General features: G+C 40.8%; 2 protein-coding genes across 4 annotated transcripts in view; one reads left to right on the plus strand and one right to left on the minus strand.

Annotated features, from left to right (window-relative positions):
* Positions 1–5002, minus strand: part of Gabra4 (gamma-aminobutyric acid type A receptor subunit alpha4) — a 91444-nt gene extending 86442 nt beyond the window's left edge. Inside the window, exons 1-2 of one of the 3 annotated variants that reach the window (XM_021162799.3) lie at positions 4761–4985; positions 4226–4344 (exon numbers count right to left, since the gene is read on the minus strand). In XM_021162799.3, the coding sequence (XP_021018458.1) occupies positions 4226–4344; positions 4761–4846 (205 nt within the window). In that variant the 5' untranslated portion in view covers positions 4847–4985. Of the gene's footprint in view, positions 1–4225; positions 4345–4760 lie in introns of all 3 variants that reach the window. The other 2 variants (XM_029477411.2, XM_029477412.2) reach the window with 2 other exon arrangements.
* A 258-nt stretch (positions 5003–5260) lies between these two features.
* The window catches only part of Gabrb1 (gamma-aminobutyric acid type A receptor subunit beta1), a 500511-nt gene continuing 484582 nt past the window's right edge, over positions 5261–21189 (plus strand). The window contains exon 1 of the mRNA XM_029477413.2: positions 5261–5403. The gene's annotated coding sequence lies outside the window, so the exon portion shown is untranslated. The remainder of the gene's footprint in view (positions 5404–21189) is intronic.

Below are 21189 nucleotides of genomic sequence, written 5' to 3' on the forward strand. Positions count from 1 at the left end.
GCTTGGTTTTATTGGTTGTTTACTTGCCCAACAATAACTTTTCTCTTTCCCTCCTGGCACCCTTTGTTATTAACTTGAAAGATTTGTTTGGCCATCATTTCTATGTAAACTAGATTCCTTTCACACTTTCTATTTTGATGCTACTAAATTGTCCCACTATATTATCATTTACTTGTTTGATTTTGGCTACTTTTATCTCTTTTTATTGCTTAGAGGTAAAGTCCATGATAGGCAGTTTTGATACCAAATACTGTCTTAAGACCTCCATATTACTCCTTCTATGTAACACTGTATCTGCACACTGGTATAACAAATGAATCAATTGGTGACTCAGGGAATGTCGTTTTCGCTTTCTGTTCCTCTACTTAAAATATTCATTCGATGTATGATTATTAATCATGGTTTGACAGTCAATTAATAAAGCTAGCACATGACACAGGAACTTTCAGATTGAGACACAGATCATCTGAAAACTTCATAAGAACAATTAGGTTTGTGTCAGAGAATTAGACCAAGTTCACCCAAATGAATACAAGTTTCCATGTTTTCTCCTCCATTTTAAATACTATTATTTTTCTCTTTTGGAGTGTTATAATTGCTTATTTATACTTAGCTAAATAATAAGAGTTATGTTCAGGATAACTGACTCTTGGTACGCAGTACTATGTGAGGATGCCTCCAAAATGGACATACCCATCAGGTGTCTTGACTAAAGATTGGAAGATGTGATGTGAACTGTGACTTTGTCAGTTTTTAGTCTTAGTTATTGTGGACATTCAGTAGGGATTCTCTCAGCCTCTTCTCTAGCAGAGGGATAATGCCTGCCTTGAGCGTCTCTGTGTCTCTGAAGCAATCTTATTATTTAACACTATGGTACATTCCAGTAATATGATGTCCTACTACACTAATGAGCAACCTTGTGAAATTAATGGAAGTCTTCTATTTCCATATCAGTAAGGTTAAGGAAGACGATCTAAAGCAACCACCTATATTTATCATATTAATTGTTTGAGATTATATGCCCCCAAGACTGTGTGTGTGCCTCAGATATGTAGAAAATAGGGAAAGGCAGGATTCCTAACCTATCTTCCTGTGGTCAGCTACCTAGTTTTATGAAGCCATAAAACTGTGTTCAAAGTGGACAAAAGACAGAAAGAACGACTTTCTAGTTCCTCTGTGACAAACTCAACGTGGGTGCCACTTCTAAGCAGGAACAAGCTACATCAGCATGATAGGAACTGACTGACTGACTCATCAGAAGCTGAAAGACTTCTGCCCTTCAGAAGTCCATTCCAGCTTCTCTCTACCGGCCTGCTCTGCTCACCTTTCCCCTCCCTGCCCTCCCCAATGGGAGCATGTGGAGATGAGAGAGAGAGGAGTTCCTGGAGGGATGAAGAGAAGAGAACCATTTCAGCTCCCTTTATCTCCCCACGGCAAGCTGTGCTGCCAAGTTAAAAATACATAATTTGGTTTCCAAATCTATTTCAACCTCTGCCTGGCCGACTGTGTAGTCACAAACCATCCCATTGCAATTCACGTCTTTGCTTTCAGCTTTATTTTAAATTGAACCCGGCTAAGTTGTATAAACAGATGAAAGGTAAATGTCCCACAAAGAGCAGAAATGGGATTAAAGGAGGCAGGAAGCCAATCCATATTTATAGTGTGCTGTGGTCAAAATCTGAATGGTTTTCATCTTATTTTTAAATGCCAAACTTTTGGCAAAGTATAAAATGTCAAGTCATGGAAGGGATGAAAGTTGCGGCTTATAAATTTACCTGGTAACAGGAATGTTTCCTTTTATGTTCCAATAGTTCCCAATAGAACTTCCCTGTAAACAGATAATCCATGTCCTGCAGGTGATCATTACCATCCTTCTGTCATATCTGGACTACGACCTGCTTACAGAGAACGGCCCATTTCTGAGGAGCCAATCATCTCACCACAGATATCTATGAGCAGGGTGAAAATATCCCTTAGACTGTGATTTTTCTGGTAACTTCATTAGTAATTTATCATCTGCTAACACTCAAAGTAAGATAACTGCAACCCTGACCCATGATGGTTTATAGCAATGGTCAGGTGAATGAGGCAGATCACTCAACAATGTCAAGTAAGATGACTGATAATGGCCTTGAGACACTTAGCCACGTTATAGTTGACAGAACCTAACTCTCTGGTCTTCCTGGTGTTATGGAAGAGAGCACATGGTAAAAATGCTTCTATATAGCAGATTCCTTTCTTCTTCTTTTTTAATAAGTTGTCTTACAGCCAAGAGAACATATTTTTACTTTCAACACTTACTAATAAAGTCATATAGAACTAGCTATAAAATGTGCTTTCATTTATGAATATTTAAGGTACATATGAGCTATATTTTCCCACTTTTGTATTTAAAAATGTGAGTTTAAAAACCCTTCTGGGAAGACAGAGCCTCTTCTATTGACATTCTACAGAGTCAAGTGGTAGTCACGTGATCTAGAACATTCTCCACAAAACTATTTTTGATCTAAAATGATAATTTCCTAGTCACTTAGGAGAGCTCACATTTTGACAAATGATTCACTTCTCTAATGAAGTCTCTCTTCAGATTTGCATGAAGGCAAAGGTAGTGTGGGCAACCTCTACCTAGAGAAACAACGGAGAAGAAGAGAGGGAGAAACTTCCATCTTTCCCATCCATCTTTATCACTGGCAATGCAGACACCAAAGGAATCAGCTCACTACTTTATAGAGTTACACCCCCTCCCCCCAAAAAAGCAAAGAAATGGATTGAAATGCTGGAGACCAGATCTCAGCACTAATGTGCTATGTGCCCCATGCAAATCATCTCCTTTAGTGTCCTCCTCTGTCCAGTCCTCACCCCAGTCTATCCAAGTCTACTTAACCCCATGATTCTTTCTCTCTCAGTCCACACACCTTCTATCTCAGATCCCATGTGTTCCCCACTCCAGGATCCTATTTTATCTGCTCTCCCACTCTCTCCCTCCCCCACTGCCTCAGCTGAAGGCAGAGAGCCCTGCCCCCATGCTTTAAGTTCACCCTCCCCCATTGGCTCAGCTGGAGGCAGAGAGCCCCGCCCCCATGCTTTAAACTCAATCTACTACTTTGTCAATCTACTAGCTTTGTCCTGTAAGTACAAAATTCCACCCGGGGTTCAAGTCCATAAACTCAAGTTACCAAACCTGTCAAATAGGGACAGCAACAGCTTTTCCTTGGAGTTGCCACGAGAGTTAAGAGTGATGCATACAAAGTGCCAATCTAGTTGAAATTAGTTAAAGAGGCGCACTAATAATGGTTGTCTTTGTTCCCATTCCTATCAGTTGGAGACTTTGGGCTGTTTTAAGTCTGGGGTGCTCTGGTCTAACTTATTTACAGAAGGAAGATCAGTACTTTGCGTTTAGAAGAGTGAACCAAGCCAAGCAGTGTCTTACCCAGTCACTTCTCCCTGATGAACAGGACTGCTAAACTGGATTGAGGTTGAGTTCTTTCTGGTTTCAGCGCCTAGCAGCAAGCTTGCCATATAGATACCCGCTGAATATGCAAAGGAACTATGGTATGAGAACAAATGCGCCATGAATGTGTGTCTCTCTACTATGCACTTCACAGGTATTGACTGAAGGCGGAAATAAAGGTAATCACTTCTGAAGCTTTAGAGGAGAAAGGCCGAAGACCAGCTAGCTCCTCAAAGAAAGTGAGAAGATAGCTGGAAAGGAAGGACAGGGCTCCCCAGCAGAGCAGCCAGCTTCAGCTCTGTGCCCCAGATTCCTGTCCTAGGTAGAACACAGGGTGAACCCTTGGCAGAGACAGGGACACGTGGGAGGAGAAGACCTGAGGCCAGCTGCTTCTGGAGCAACAATGTATACCTGGGCAAAGTGGACAGAGTCAAGGAAAATCCATACTCAGGCTCACAGGCAAGCATGGGGCAGCAGCTCGGAGTTCATTTTTTACTTCCCTGCCTCCCCCACCCTGCAGTCAGGTCTCAAGAGGTAATTAGTGTGGGGGAGGCCAAGCTCCTGAGGGGGTGGGGAGATGGGAAAGTACGGATGGAGGCGGTCTTCTTGTCATAGGTCTCACTGAGGAGAGGAAGAGAGAAAGGGGGGAGGCGCTCGAGAGAATGACTGGTTTTCATTTTTGCACGTGAGGCGTACCTAATATTTCCACAAATAGACAGGCAGACCAGAGACGGACAGACAGAGCACACTTGCATGTTTTGAAACAATCCGTACCCCCAAATCCAGGACGCAGCCTGTTGTCATAACCATCCAGCAAACTGTCCAGGATACGGGTAAAATTTTCCGGGCACAATTTCTCGTCCTTTGAGTTCTGTCCTGGGGATTCGTTTAAACTGCAAGTGCAAAAATAACAGGGGTGGAAAAGACTATTTTAAGAATGGATCTGAGAACAGGTGGAAAAGGGTTGCCTTCTAGGGAAAGAGTCGCTGGTCTTAAGCTAAAGGAGGGTTGGGGGTTGGGATGTGGAGAACCAAAATGGTCAGAAAAAGAATATCTCTGGGCAGCAGGCAACCCCCTTAGGCAGCACGTACCCCAGCACCTGCGCTTCCTGCACCCGACTTCCCAGTGGTCTCTGAGTCTACTCGGTCAAAGGAAAGCTTGGCTTCAGCCCATATGGCACTGAAGAAGGGAAGATCTGCTTCGCACCAGGAAGAGTGGCCAGAGGGGTGTTGTGGATTTGGACACTTGCCCACCTTCCCCATGCACCCCCTATGCTACGACCCTCCCCCCACCTCCCCACCGAACTCACCAAGCCGCCAGGCACAGGAAGTGCAGGAGGGCGAGGCTGACCCCGGAGCACAGCGCGATCGCGGGTACCTTCTGGACAGAAACCATCTTCGCAACATGCCATACTTTAAGCCTGTTCACGTTTCCAGCCTCTCGAGATGCCCTGGGCAGGGTGCAAGGAGAGGGCAGAGTGGCTCCCAGGGCGTGCGCACACTCGCGCTCACACTCGCCTGCGCTCACACTCGCCCGCGCTCCTCCAGCCTAGCCGCGGTGGGCGTGTGTGTGCACGCGGCCAGGGGAGGCGGGACCTGCGCGCCCGCCCCCTCCCTCGCCGCTCGCGCCCAGTGCGAGCGAGAGCCTGGCGCTCAGCTCCGCATCTCGTCGAGCCTGCAAGCAGCGCTGCTCGCCGGTGAACTTGGGAGCTCCTGCCACGCGAAGCTAGGCAAGTTTGATCCAACCTGTAACTCAGGGGACGCTACCCACGGTCCTTAGTCCCTGCTCTGGGTCAGCCATTTCAAAACCCCAATTGGGTCCCCTGCCACTGGCCTGAGCTGACTTCTCTTCTTTCTGCTTATCTCCCTCCCGTTACCAGGGTTTGGCTGGAAACAATGAAGAGCCTTTCTCATAGGTTGTTTGAGGACTTGCCGGTGCCCACTGCGGAGAATGTAGGTGGAGAAAGGGCGGGATGAGAGGCTTTGCGGGGCGTGGCGGTGGGAGGTATTGGCGAAGGGAAGAGAACCCTTGTGGGTACCACAGTCTATGGGACCTCGAGTTCGGGGGAGGACGGGGCGGGCGGGAGGGGGGCAGGATGCTGGGCGGCCTGACAACTAAGGGAAGGGGAGATTCTACTACCTGGGCAGACTTGCCAAACTGTTGGACAGTTAAGGAGAATACGCTGAAGGCATCTGTGGGGAGAGTGTTTTAAAGATAACAGATTTTCCTTCTTTGCCCTACCCGACTCAAGGCACACTCGTGTCCCACCCCTCTAACCCCTCCCCTTGCAACTCTACCCGGGAACTATGGGCAAACAGATTGCTACTTCTTGAAACCCTTCTCCTTCAGAATGGAACTAATTGAATTCCAGAAGTTGACAGCTTTATAGGGGAGGCAAAGGTGGCTGGGTTGGCAGGAGAAAAAAGAGAGAGAGAGAGAGAGAGAGAGAGAGAGAGAGAGAGAGAGAGAAAGGGGGGACATGGAAGAATGGAGAGAAAGATTGGGAGAGGGATAAAGAGAGAGTGTGGGAGGGATGGAGCAAAAGAGAATATGAGAGAGTGAGGAAGGATAGGAGGGAGGGACGGACAGACAGACGGACAGAGGGACTGACAGAGACAGAGACAGAGATAGAGACAGACAAAGAGGTGGTTTCCTTCACAACTTGAAAGAGAACCCTAAGCAGGGTTTAATGTTTTATGGGGAAAAAACCCAAATACTTGGAACAGGCCTTTTAAAAACAACCACACTAATTACTAATTATTGAGGGGTGTCCTTTACTTTAATACAATGCACAGAACTGTTTCCAAATGATATGTGTCAATGACATAAGTAATTTCCATACTATTGTGTTCTGTTTAGAACAGTAATGACTTGTTCAAATTTCTAGGACTAGTGGGGTGCTAACATTTGGAAAAGTAAGAGAAGAGTTCGGGGGGGGGGGTTCTTTAATTAATTCAATCTCCTATTTTTTTTTTCTTTCCAAAGGAAGGCATGTAGAACCTGTCTATAAAGTGAAGAGCTATGAGCCCCTATGGGAGTGTGCATTCTGAATGGCTGCCTGGTGGGATTTATTAAACCTCCCATAGTTTCATCTCTGATATTCTTCTCCTATGGACTGTAATCTGGAGTCTGATGCTGGCTGTTTGCCATTCCTGTGTTTATCTCTTCTTAAGCACAGGGTGTACAGCCTATCACTAACTATGACTGGACGAGTAATCAGTGACTTCCTTAGTCATAGATCTGTCTTTTGTTTAAAATTTTATTGGTTATTTTATTTATTTACATTTCAAATGTTATCCCATTGCAAGGTTTCCCCTACACAACCCCCCATCCCATGCCCTCTCCCCCTGCTTCTATGAGGGTGCTCCCCACCCACCCATCAACTGTCTACCTCACTGCCCTAGCATTCACCTACGCTGGGGCATCAAGCCTTCACAGGACCAAGGGCCTCTCCTTCCATTGATGACAGATAAGGTCATTCTCTGCTACATATGCAGCTGGAGCCATGGAACCCTCTATGTGTACTCTTTGTTTGGTGGTTTATTCCCTGAGAGCTCTGGGGGCTCTGATTGGTTGATATTGTTGTTCTTTCTATGGGCTTGCAAACCCCTTCAGCTCCTTCAGTACTTCTCCTAACTCTTCCATGGGGTCCAGTGGTTGGCTGCGAGCATCCAAATCTGTATCAGTAAAGCTCTGGCAGAGCCTCTCAGGAGACATCCATATCAGGCGCCTGTCAGCAAGCACTTCTTGGCATACACAATAGTGTCTGGATTTGGTGGCTGCATATACGATGGATCCCCAGGTGGGGCAGTCTCTGGATGGCCTTTCTTTCAGTCTCTGATCCACAATTTGTCCATGCATTTCCTTTAGACAGGAGCAATTCTGGGTTAAATTGTTTGAGAAGGATGGGTGGCCTAACCTCTTCGTACAGACTCTACAGGTTCTCTCTCCCCTTTGTTGGGTATTTCAGCTAATAAGATCTGTCTTACTAATTCTGGTGAAAACCAACCTCTCTCCTTCAGAAAAACAGTCGAAGAATCCCTGTACACTGCAAGTATGACCTGAAAATATTGTCCATGTGCATTCTCCATATGCTGTACTTAAGAAGTACAATGCTCACAGAAGACTGTATTATTGCTATAGTAGCTACTGGCCACCAGTGGGATTCCTAGATTATATAGTAGTTTGGTCCCTGGTGGTTTCTATAATGGTTGTGTCACATCTCAGCCACAGTGTGAGACCTTCCCCTAATCTGGGGATTTTAATGCAATCTACACCCATAAACATTTCATGAGATCAATGGTTACTATTGTCTAAGTAGTTATTTTTAATAATATACTTGTCACAGACTTGGTTGATTTAGTATGATTATTTGAAAAAGAAATTAAAATTTGGACAGTGTTTGCATCTTATCTGAGTAATATCTGTATGTGAAATTTACAAAGTCAGCATTTTAGGGGTTTTGAATTACTAACTATTTTGCATATTGATCTGTGATTGAGTTTGTCGCTGTCACTTTGGTTTTGTGTTTAATCATCTCTAAAGTCCCACAACAGAGTAGGAAATACTTCACTTCCAATACAAACTTTTGATTTATTTGAAAATCTGATGCTTTCTAAGGGAAAGGAAGAATACATTTTAAAGGGCAGTTGTACTGGCTGGTTTTGTGTGTCCATTCGACACAAGCTAGAGTTATCACAGAGAAAGGAGCCTCCCTTGAGAAAATGCCTCAATATTCTCCATTAGTGATCAGGGGAAGGGAGGCCTAGCCTGTTGTAGATGGTGCCATCCCTGGGCTGGTAGTCCTGGGTTCTATAAGAAAGCAAGCTGAGTAAGCCAGGGGAAGTTATCCAGTAAGCAGCACCCTTCCATGGCCTCTGCATCAGCTCCTGCCTCCAAGTTCTTGTCCTGTGTGAGTTCCAGCCCTGACTTCCTTTGGTGATGAACAGCAATGTGGAAGTGTAAGCTGAATAAATCCTTTGCTCCCCAACTTGCTTCTTGGTCATGATACTTGTGCAGGAATAGAAAACCCGACTAAGACACTAGTGAACTCAATAGAGGAATCACCAAATTGTCTGCTACTTTGTAAGTAGTTAATAACAGAGAACAATTATTTTCTTAGAATTTGAGTAATTAAATAGGTTCACAGTAAGTACAGAAAGCCTACTGATTATCCTTCTAAAACACTATGACCAGGGCAATTTACAGGAGGTTGGATTCATTTTCAGTACAATTCCAGGGGCTTAGATTTCTCTGCAAAGCAGAGGTATGTCAGCTGGAGCTGGAAGTTAAGAGCTCACAACTTTAACCTCATAAAACAACTGGAATGTCTTTAGATTCTGAAAGTCACCTCAAGTGACATACTTCCACCTAAACATCCCAACACCTCCAACTGGGAGCCAAATGTTCAAATGCTAGAATCCATGGAGGATTTCACATTAAAACCACCACAGAAATATCCACAAAAGTCCATAATTATTTGTGTGCAAATATTTTATAAAGTTCCTACAGAGTTCTAAATGTTAGAATAAATACTCCCTTAACTGTGCCAATAAATCCATGTAGTACAGATATATGTCCAAGTTTCCAAAGAAACCAATTACCAAGTTATGTATAACTCAGTGTCAAATGTCAGTAGCTAGTGGAAAAGAAAAACTTTAAGCATCATCCACAGATCCTGAAAAACATTGAAGTTGTTGCCAAATAGCTATATAATAAATGCAATGCTGTGCCATGTGTTACGAAACCTCATGCCTATTTCAAAGACCATTAAAACACTCCAAAACTTTTATAAGGAAGCACAAGGAGTATTTTTGTTATAGTAGAAAATTATAAACAAATCAATCTTTCATGAGGAAGTGAATGAGGAACTCTGTGCAGACATAGAGTGCTATAACAGACTATTTCTCTCCAAGTTAGCCATAGCAGAGTATCTCAGACTGCATTGTGTAGCTCAGAGTTTTGAAGGCTTAAAACCAGGGCAGCATAGCCTTGGCTCTAGTAAGGATACTGCTTGCTATATCTACATCATAAGGTGGATGAATGGTATCCTGATGGGAGCTTATGAGAGGGGTGAGTCACATGCTGAGACAGGAAGTCAAAAATAAGCAAGGACAAGCCAAACTTACTTAATTTTTTTTCTTACCACCCCATTATAATAACTTACCAGGGTCCTGCAAGAACCACCTTATCTCTTTGGACAAATGATGCCTCAATTAACCACGTATGTCTTGGGTTAGGCTCCCACCTTTTAAAGGCTCTGCCATGCTCACAACACTGGGGACCAGGTTTTGAACATACAGTCTTGGGAAAGATGCTCAATCCATATATTATATTTGTGCATCAATTACAATGAGGAAAATAAGATCCATCTACCTGTCTCTCCACCCATTAATCTTTCCAGAGATATTTGCCACCATGTATGTAAGTAAGAGACAGAAAAATGCTTTTAAGAAAATATTCATTTAAAATAGATAAAGTGAAAGGCGACACTGTGAATTGTTCACCAGCATAAATCTAGCAACTTGAGTAAATTTGCATGAAGAGAAAACCCACAAATTTTTAGGTAGTATCTGTTAAAAGAAAGAATAGAGTAGAAGCGAGGATCACTGACATCTTAGACTCTGTAACTCCTCATTTCAGTGGAAAAAAAAATCTCTGAAGGAAATAAGGAAAATGTCAGCACTTTCCATATGAAGTGGTAAGGACGTGGATGTTTAGGATTTCCTGGGGCTTTTTGTTGTTTTGTTTTTGTTTCTTATTTGTTTATTTTTGTTGTTATTGTTTGAGTTAGCTTTTGTTTTGAACAACTGTCCATATACAACAAGACAATATAAAACTTTCTATGTTAAAACAGTGATTTGTAGTGTGGCTATAGCTATTCTCCATGGAGGTCCAGAATACTACCACAGTCACTCGGTGGCCCCAGTGAGATTGATCTATGATTGTTCAGGGTATAAGATACTGCTTTACATTTATATGATGGGCACATAGCCAGATTATCTGAAACATCTGAGGAGGGGTTGCTAGTTACATCTCCTTCTCTGCCTCTCTCTTGCCTTAGCTTGGATTTCTTTACAAGATGGTGGTCTAAGGATAGTGAGACTCCTTGGATACTGTCTGCCCTTCCAAATTGCCAGGCTTAAGCAAGAGACTTCTTAGCAAAATCTTCAGAATACAAAGGATCTGTCTACTGGTCAAAACAGGTTATAAGGTCTAATAGATCTGTTAAAAGAGGATTCATAAAAGTAAAAGTACTGAGGAATATTTGGTGGCTGTCTTTGAAATGTAGCTGAGACCCTGTGCATGTTTTAGATGCCCACATCATTACACAGGGGGCAAAAAAAACTAAAGATCATTTAATGAGTGTTGTGATGGTTAATTTTGGGTCAGCTGGGCAAAAACACTGTATACATATATCTGGTAAAATATGGTACATGTTTCTACGAAAAATTTGTTTTTAAATTTTTTTATTTGTTTTAAAATTACTCTATAGCCGTATCGCCCTGAATGAGTCCAGTCTCATCTGATAAGCTTAAAACTAAACTCTTTAGACACTGAATAAATAAGATTGCTTTCCAAGCTGTGGCTGTGTTTCATTCAGTGGTTTGGAGACCTCTGCAGACAATGACTGCCCTGGAAAAGGGACTCTGCTGTAGTCTTGAGTTGCAATATTCCTTTGTTTCTTAGGTGACCAAGAACTCAGCACATCTAGCCTATGTTAGGCTTTTCCAGATTATGAGTTAGTTCTGTTGCTTCCGAGACAGGCTCTCACTGTGTAGATGTGGCTGGTTTGGCCTGGAACACAATGGCTCTGGATTCTTGGAAACCCACCTGTTCAGTCTTTTGTGTGCTGTGATTAAAGACGTGCACCTTCATTCCTGACAGGAGTCAGTTCTTCGAAGGGTGGATGCATGAGGCTGGAGAGGTGGCTCAGTGGTTAAGAGAACTTACTGCTCTTGCTGAGTACCTGTGTCCTTTCTGTTCCCAGAATCCACATTGGGTGGCTTGCAAATCCTTGCAATTTGATGGTTCCAACACCTTTTAACCTGTTTGGCCCCTAGCATACTCAGAATCATAACATTCATAAGACATATAAGTAATTTTAAATGTGTATGGATAAGTGTAAGATGACAGGTAATAGATTACCTATAACCTACTGCTTCTATTTCTTTGGAGAATGGTGGCATAGATAATACAGGAATAGCAGTTTAAATATTCAAAACATTTTAGGTTCTGTTAATATTTTGATGTTTTCGTGAAATTATATATTTTCTTGCTTTTCAAGTGCCAATGATTTGTTCCAAAGATGATAATGTTTCTAAAGATCCTTGACCTATAACAGATTATCTTCTTATTTGGCTTTAAATGATGAATTTTGTGAAAGTCACTCATGACATATTTATACAGGGCAGGAGCATGTATAAATATTAAGTGTACTAAATTAGTTACTATATTTTAATTTGGTCTCTTTCAATATTTTCATCAAATACTGCACCTGTATTATAAAATCTTGGCAAATAAAAACTGCTAGCAAATTATTTTTAACATAATTACTTAATTACTGCAATTTTAAAACATATCTTTTAAGTATAACAACTGGTCTAAACCTTTCCCAAAGAAATACTACCTTGGGGGCTGGAGAGATGGCTCAGTGTTTAAGAATGTTTGCTGTTCTTGCAAAAGAACCTATCTTGGTTCTCAGAACTCAGACAGGTGGGTCATGGGAACCTGTAACTCCAAACCAAGGGCATTGGTACAAGCACACACACACACACACACACACACACACTCCAATAAAATAAATCTTAAAGGACTGCCTTATAAACAGCAGTGACTGAGTATATTTGGCAATTAAATAGGTCCAAAAGGCAAAAACATAGAATTTACTCTATATTTTCTCCAATCACATTAAAGCATTTGCATAGTGTCTGCTTTTCTATCAGTTTGTTTAAAGTATGAATGAAGAGATCAGTACATCAGAAATACTGATAATTAGAATGAAACAGCAATTTAGCCTGATGTTTTGCATGTATTCTCACTCCTTGTTCTATACACAAACATTTTGGCATTTCAAATGTTTAAATAAAAATAACTCTTAAGAAAAAGCAGTTGTGGGTTATTTTATGCCCTTTGGTCTTCTCTCTCTCTCTCTCTCTCTCTCTCTCTCTCTCTCTCTCTCTCTCTCTCTCTCTCTCTCTCTCTCTCCAGAACATGTCACACAAGTCAGAGGCACATAAACTAAACAGTCTGAGCATCATAGGTATACCCCAGCCTCCCCAGCCTGCCATCAATTGAACAGAGTGATCAGAACTAATCTTCTACGCACACCCGTGAAGCCTGAACACAGCCCAGTGGTAATGTGTGCAGCCAAACTGCTCTTCATTACCATCTGGTGGCTACTGCATGCAGTGGCATTACCATAATTTTAAAAGAGAGTTAAAGAGATAGACTGTCAAGCATAAGAACAGAGGGAACTTTAACACAATTGACAATATTAAAAATATGGTAGGATGGGCATAAAAGGATTTTACTTATAATTTTTTACCATAAAAATTCAATGTTGAAAACTCTTATTCACTGGATGGAAGCAATGCATTAATGTGTAAAAGTTCAGTGTCTGATAAATAGGATACATAAAAGCATGAAACTGTAGATTATTTTTATTTGTCTTATAACAGAAAAAGAGAAGACCAGTGTTTTTCTCTCTTTTAGTGACAATGTTCAGAATCTACTAAATCTTCCAGTCATACACACAGTCTCCTGTGTCATTAGCCACAGAAATGTCCTCCTGTTTTGTCTACCTGCAAAATATCATCTATCCTTAAAATTTAGTTTACATAGCACTTCATTTAAGAATATATGGCCACCAGGTAATGATTTTGTTATCTGTTGCTATAGACAGTTGTTGAACATCTGTCAATCATTTATATACTAGTTTCTATTGAGATTATCTGTTGCTATAGACAGTTATTGAACATGTGTCAATCATTTATATACTAGTTTCTATTGAGATTCCTAACGGTGTGGAGGGTGGTTTGTTTATTCTCCCAGGGTTCAAGTCTTAAATATTTCATATTTATTCAAGGAGGAGCCTACTGCTATGTAGAAAGTTTAAACCAAAGGCAACTTGTCATACTGCTAGCTTCTCAGATATAAAAGCAAGTATAGAATTAGATTTCAGAGAGGGAAATATATCCATATTGACCATATATATATATATATATATATATATATATATATATATATATATATCTGCTGGCGTCTTGCAACTTCAAAGCCAAATGTAACCATAGAAACCACCCTGTTGCACCGCATCACTTGGAAGGGGAACTGAAATAGAAATGGAAAACCCTATTTCCCCAAGTTTCTATAATTAAAAACAATTTGAGGCTTTAAATCACAGTTTTCAACTCTTTGCACAATATTCTTTTTTTCCAGATAGGATCTTGCCTTGGGCTCATGGCAAGTCTCCTGTTTTAGCCTCTCAGGTGCTGGGATTAAGGTGTCTGCCACAATAACCAGCTTTAAGACTTTTCTTTTGGAGAGGAAAGGCAGGTGAAATGGCTTAGCAGATAACGGTGCTTTCGAACAAGCCTGAAGTGACCTGAATTCCATGCCTGGGCCTTGCATACTCAAAGTAAAGAATCTAATCCTATAAGTTGCCTTTTGGCTTCTAAGTCCACACAGTGGTGTATCTCCCCTCCACACACACACACAAACATAGACACACCAAAATAAATGCACTAGTAATTTTAAAGGTTTTATTCTGCTGTTTTGATCTCTGATATAAGAATGAGCTTAACTCTGAGAATAAGCTTGTTCTTAAAATTTCATGTCTATTAAGAGATTTTAATTCAGTAATAAGGTCTTACTGTCAAGTTTCAGACCCTACTACTGAAGACACTATAAACTTTGGCCATAAGATACAGATATTCAAGCAGGAACTGGACTGGAAGCTTCCTCAGTAATGGCTAAGCTATAGTATCAGAAATGTTGTGCTGGCTGCTGGGGTAGAAAGGGCATCAGCTGTCTTTCCCATTGTAGCCCTTTGAGCTGTAATAATGATCTCCTGGGAGAGATGTGGTCACTAGTGCAACATAGAGGTATCAGCAGCTTTCTGCTTGGAATTGTGGTCCAACACAAAGAGCTCATGGCTGGGGAACTCGTTGACTAATCAAGGAGAGTGTTGTTTGCCTCTGCTAGGTCTCAGTTCAGAAATGTTCCTTCTGCTATAACCCCCAGATCTCTCCAGCTAGATCTTAAAGTAGGTGTGCTGCAAGTGATGAAGTCTAAACATGTCCTCTTTTAATTTTTATTCCTGTCTATTCTGTTTTGTTTTTTTTTAACAGCCAATTTTCAGTACTTCCACTCTTTCCTTCTTTTACTTAAAAATTTCATTTTCAGTATTTTCACATAATCTTTCTTTTAAAATAATATACTTAAAATCTGCATATTCAGATTTGGAGTGTTATCTTTTTCTTTTTTTCTTTTTAATTAATTAATTAATGCATGTATTCAATGTACATCCAAATATTAGTCCTCCCTCTCCTTCCAGTCCCCTTTCACACAGCTCCTCCCCCTGTTCTCCCTCCTCTTCTCCTCTGCAAGGCAGAGCCCTCCTGGGTATCACTCCAGCTTAGCACATGAAGCTACTTAAGGGGTAGATGCAGCCTCTCCCACTGAGGCCAATAAAATAGGTATATTGACCCATAGAGCGATAACATCTTCTAATTTCGCCTAGATGCATGAAGTGAAATGCGATTTTTCCAATTTGTTTCAACACCTTTTAAGAATGGAATGACTTAGTTTGGGTTGTTTACAAGATACTTACAATCCAGAGTGGTTTTCTTTCTCTTTTCTTTCTTTTTTTTTTTTTTTTTTTTTTTTTTTTTTTGGAGGGGGATGCTTATCAACTTATGGCCACAGATTTTAATTTTCAGTTGCTGTGATTTCATAAGTCTGTTGTTCTGACTTTTGGAGAAAGCATTTGACAGATTATATTGTCATTTAAATTTTATAGACTGAAAAAGCCCACAAAATTCACGGGAATAAATATTGGAAAATGTGTTATATTTTCCACATAAAATAACAAAGACAGAACTCTTTAGAAGCCCGGTAATATTCCTCATGTCACAAATATAAAAGACCAGATGATGTCACTCATTTTTAATGCAATGATTTGAAGGTTATTATCCAATTTAGAATTATAGTGACTATCCATCACAAAGCATTCAATATGTTGCCAAAGGTTTTATAAAAAAAAAAATGTTTGCACTTTTTGGTTCTGCTTAAACACTCAAAATTCTACTAGGAACAAATCCAAATAGCAAAGAGTAAGTGGAATAGCTAAAAAGTTTTTAAAAAGTGTCAGACTTAACCCAAATGTGTCAATTCTCAAATTGTATATAAATATAAATAATGCAAGGGAAAGCAAAATGTGTCTGCAGAGAGTAAGAAAACAAAGCTCAAGTATCTGTCACGGAAAAGAAACTTTAAATATAGAGACACAAGACTTTCAGGTAGAATATCTATCACCGTGTCCCTGTATTAACATTAGGCATTCCTTTATCTACAAGAAATATGAGAAATAAAGAGGGGTGTTTTATATTGATAAAGAGATACACTCAGGAGGTTATAATTATTAATTTTCCAAATCCATCTTTAATCAGTGTTTAAGGCTTTAAGGCTGACGATATGTTAGTTACTCTTGCATAAACTCACTGGCAGAATGAGCTGGAAGGAGAAACATTTACCTTAGTTCATGGCTTCAGTCCATAATCGCAGGAAGTGAAGAGCCTGTCAGCTCAAGAAGCCAGGAAGCAGAGGGAGAGAATGACTGTTTTAGTGGGTGTCCTTTTTCCCTTGTATTGTATTCGGGCCCCATTGTATGGGTGGTTGGCACCATCCATATTCAGTGTGATTATTTTTGGATGGCTTTTTTTAGCTGGGCGGGGGGGGGGGGTGGGTGGTGGTAGTGAAGAACAAATGCCTACTCCCTCCAGGTAGGAGACCCCATGACAGGCAAGAGTAATGATTCCATCATACTGCACTTTGCAGAAGCAACAGGGTTATTACGGTTCCTTACACTGGTGTGGCTGAGAGTCATTCACAAGACAGTGAGAGAGGCAAAAGGTGCTCCACCAAGAAGGCCAGCTCGGCCTGGGGCATCACTCCAGAGGTCTTTGTAAGACTCATCTCTAGAAGGTGACTGGTGGGACATTCTTCTCTCCTTAGCAACTGTTTCCTGATTGTGAATCCTTTAAGTTTAAACTTGCAAAGACTTATGGATTTTATTCATTGTCTCAGGTAGATGAGCTGTCTTCCTCCCTGTGTTAGTCAGTGTTCTGTAGAGTCACAGAACTTATGGAATATCTCTCTATACTAAGGGAATTTATTGTAATGACTTACAGTCTGTAGTCTGGCTAACCCAATAACGGGCAGCTGTGAATGGGAAGTCCAAGAATCTAGTGGTTGCTCAGTCCCACGAGGCTAGTTGTTTTCAGCTGCTCTTATGTATATTCCAACCGATGTGCTGGCAAGTAAATGCAAGCATGTGAAGAGGAGCAAATTTTCCTTCTTTGATGTCCTTAGGGCTTCAACAGAAGTTGAGGCCCAGATTAAAGGTGTGTACCACCTCCCCTGGATCTGGGACGTGCTTTGTCCCAGGCTGACCTTGAACTCAGAGCTCTCATTGCCTCAGTCTCCTGGGGTTCAAGTGTGTACCACCTTGCCTGGGCCTAAAGCTTTTCCTGGCCACTATGCCTCAAGATCTCTATGTCAAAATCCAGGTCAGAAACTTGTATCTTCCACCCTCAAGATCTGGATCACAGGTGAGCCCTCCAATTCTGGATTGTAGTTCATTCCAGATATAGTCAAGTTGACAGCCAGGAATAGCCATTACACTCCTTTCTGGAAGTAATATTTCAATTTGGAAGAAACTACTACACAGTTTTGTCTCTCAACATGTGAAAGAACATACTTAAGCACATATTGAGATGGATACTGAATATCTCCAGCTGGCCATCAAGAAGAACCATCACAACAGGAAATGGCAGGATGTGTCTTTTAAATTAACTAAAGTATACTTACATCATTACCTTCTTCCCGCTTCTTCCTCCAACTACTTCCAGGCCTACCATCTCCCGGCGGTACAAAGGCCCTCCCATAAGGTTTCTCCTTTCAAAGATCTACACATTTCTACAACTCCAAATGGGGGATAGACTTCCTAGCACACGAACTTCTGTGTGTTGTACCCATAGTCATGTCACAGAACTAACAAAACTGAGATCCTTAATCACAGTGGAAGATCTTAGCACACCCCTCTCAGTGTCTAATGAAGAAATAGATAAAAAACTGTCATGAACATATAGAAAAAAATCAATGGCACTGGTAACAAACTCATTACTGATACGGAGGGAGACTGGACCTAATAAGTGTGACATATAATGTTCTCAATCGACACAGAACATTACTAAGCTAACCACAGCTAGGGGACAGAGTAAACCAAATCAATGTCAAGAGGATGAGATAATAGCAAACCTGTTCTTTTACCACTATGAAATTAAGGTTGAAGTCAGTAGAAAATAAATCAGAACAAAACTTCCAGGGAATGGAGAAAAATTGGAGCAATGAGCTAGAAAGACAGGTGTGATCCAACTTCAGGAGGCTTAACGCTTAAAATTTATACCTTAACAGAACAGGTTATGTGTGTATGTGTGTGTGTGTGTATATATATATATATATATATATATATATATATATATATATATAATCAAGTGTACAATTGTAAGCTTTTGCAGCTGTGATGATGAAACCAAGAATCGTGAAATTGCAGAAAGGATTTGTGTGTGTGAGCAAAGTCATAGAGACTAGGGGCCCATTTAGCCCTAGTAATATTGATGATAGGAATGCCTGCTTAAGCTACAAACTACAGGTTCCTAGTCCAGTAACAAGAGTGGTGCATTTCACTGAAAAACTCAGAAGAAAATTATTTATGCAACATGGCAGGAATGGCCACAATTTGGTTACAACAAAATGACTTCCCAGTTCTCTTTTCTTTTGTTTTGTTTTCTTTTGTTTTGTTTTCTTTTGTTTTTTCATCTTAATAAAATGCTGAGTGAGGTGGTGGTAATTACTTATAATCTCTGAACTTGGGAAGTGTGCATAGGATGATGATCAAAAGTTCAAGGTCATACTCCTTTTGGATGCACAGCCAATTTGAAGTCAGCCTGGAGTGTATATGAATTTCTGTCTCAGAAAACAAAGCAACCACAAAATAAAAATGTAAAGATGGTTGAGGATGTAGCTCTGTGGTACAGTTCTTGCCTGGCATATGCAGGTTCCTATTCCAAGTGACATGGGCACATGCACGTACATAAACACACACACACACACATACAGAGAGAGAGAGAGAGAGAGAGAGAGAGAGAGAGAGCCTAGAATAAAAAGAATGCCAAGTTATAAATGTTATTACTTAAGAAAAATAAAATGTTTTCCCTTATTACTGTATAATTGGAGCTTTTTCATTTGTCTAGGATTTTTATTGATTAAAGTGCCGCACACAGTTTTGGTGAGATTGTGACTGCCAGACTGGATTCAGAGGGATTATTTTGAGGGAGTATTTTTTTTTCTTGAGATTACAACGTAATCATATAACTTGCCCCTTCCCTTTCCTCCCTTCAAACACTCCCAAATGGTCTTCTTTGCTCTCTTCAAATACCTGGCCTCCTTTTTCATATATAACCTTCTCAGCTTGTATAATGATACTTGTGTTTTTAAAAATGCCATGATTGCTGGTTGGGGATTTAGCTCAGTGGTAGAGCACTTGCCTAGCAAGCACAAGGCCCTGGATTCGGTCCTCAGCTCTGGAAAAAAAAAAAGACAAAATAAAAATGCCATGATTGTGACATATTGACTCTATGGCTTATGTTCATGCAATTTAAATGAAAAGATATCAATACCTTCTATATTAATAGCAAATACCATCTACTAAGCTTAATATGTATGCTCAAAACAGCTTCAATTTATTTTATTTTATTTTATTTTTGTAAACGAAGAAGCCAGGTATGTTTATCATCCCAGCCCTTGGGAGGATGAGGCAGGAGAATTGCTACCAGGTGAAGACCAGCCTGACCTGGTACACACTATAACTCTCTCTCTCTCTCTCTCTCTCTCTCTCTCTCTCAAATGACAAATAGAAGCAAGCGTGTTCTTGGTAGTGAGTCTTATTACAGGTACCCCGGTGAAGGCGACTGACAAAAGGCTCTTGCAGTTCAGATTATGTCAAGAAGTTAATCCACAAAATTATATGTTTTACAATTTGGCCATAAAAGTAGAGAAGTTGTAATTTCAGTTGGAGAGTTTCAGATCTTATTATGTAATAAAGATGGGAGGGGGGAAAAGAAAAACATTTGGATCTGCAGAACATAATGAGCAATACTGAGAAAAGGTTAGAAGGGGTGACAGGGGGTGAGGGTAGGGTGGGGAGGAGAGAATAAAAGAAAGCAGAAAATACTGTAATAATGACTACTTTATAACTAATTGTAAGGGATTTTTTTTTTTGCTTAGTAAATTTTTAAAAGAAAAATATATTGATGCCTTGAAAGCTCCAATAGCATTGCCAAGTAGTTCATGCGAGATATCTGGATGGGCCGTGCACATCCCTGCAGGTAAACTAAGAATTCTTTACCTACAACAGCTGGCATTTCATCAGGTTCCTGCTGGCCTCTAAGTGAATTTGGCTGTTGTACTACAAACGCTAATTCAGTCTTAGCTTTGGTGAGTATTCAAGGCATCTCTCCTATTTAGTGGCCTACACTACCGGTGACCTCCTCTTCATAGGAAAGAGAACAGTGAAGCAGGAGCTGGGGTACCATTTCCCCATCTGAAAGGCCGCAGGCATGAAATGGGCTTCTGTACCCTTTGCAAATCAAATGCTACAGTGCTCTCCTAGGATTAACCTGACCGAAACAAAGATGTAAACTGTTGATGATGCCACCTTACAGATAAGGGCACCTAAAGTAAAAATTGTTTACCCTGCCCTATTAGATCATTCAGAAAGACCTTGGTCTTCAGTCCAACTTTATATGTTGAGCTTCAGAATCTCACAACCAAGATTTGCATCTGGGTTTTCTCTTAGTTCTTGCCCACATAGTGGCGTCTCCCCCAAGCATAATGCCCTAGGTTGCAGTTTTCCATACAGATCCTTGTGTGTCTCCTTGTTTTCTGATTCCTGTTGGTCCTCACCCTCACAGGGATTTGTCCTGATCCTCATTCAGGGTGCAGTGAACTTTGATGTGAGCATTGCACACTGGGAATGAGTCTTCTCAGAGGCCAGTTTGCTGTTCCCCTTCACCTGTCATTGCCTATGTCTTCTTTCACTTTATATCTGAGTTTTTATCTTTCATGTCTACCTCTAAGCCCACTTCTCCTTCCCAACATCTGCTACTTTGCTGCTAACTTGGAACTCTTCGGACCATTTTTCATTTATCTTAATAGTATACTACTATTTTCAGAAGTGAATCAGAGGCAGTGGAATGAATGGCTGGTTAACATGGATCAAGACTCAGAAGTTGGTATAAAGATTGGAAAGGAATAGTATACATACACATTAGGGTTAACCTTCTCCCACCCTTAAAAAGTTAATGCCTCCTGAGCAGCAAAGTATAAAAGATTTTCTATCTATCTATCTATCTATCTATCTATCTATCTATCTACCTATCATCTACCATCTATAT

This window comes from Mus caroli, unplaced genomic scaffold (genome assembly GCF_978045245.1).
Source record: "Mus caroli unplaced genomic scaffold, Mus_caroli_1 scaffold_4, whole genome shotgun sequence".
Taxonomy (NCBI): Eukaryota; Metazoa; Chordata; class Mammalia; order Rodentia; family Muridae; genus Mus; species Mus caroli.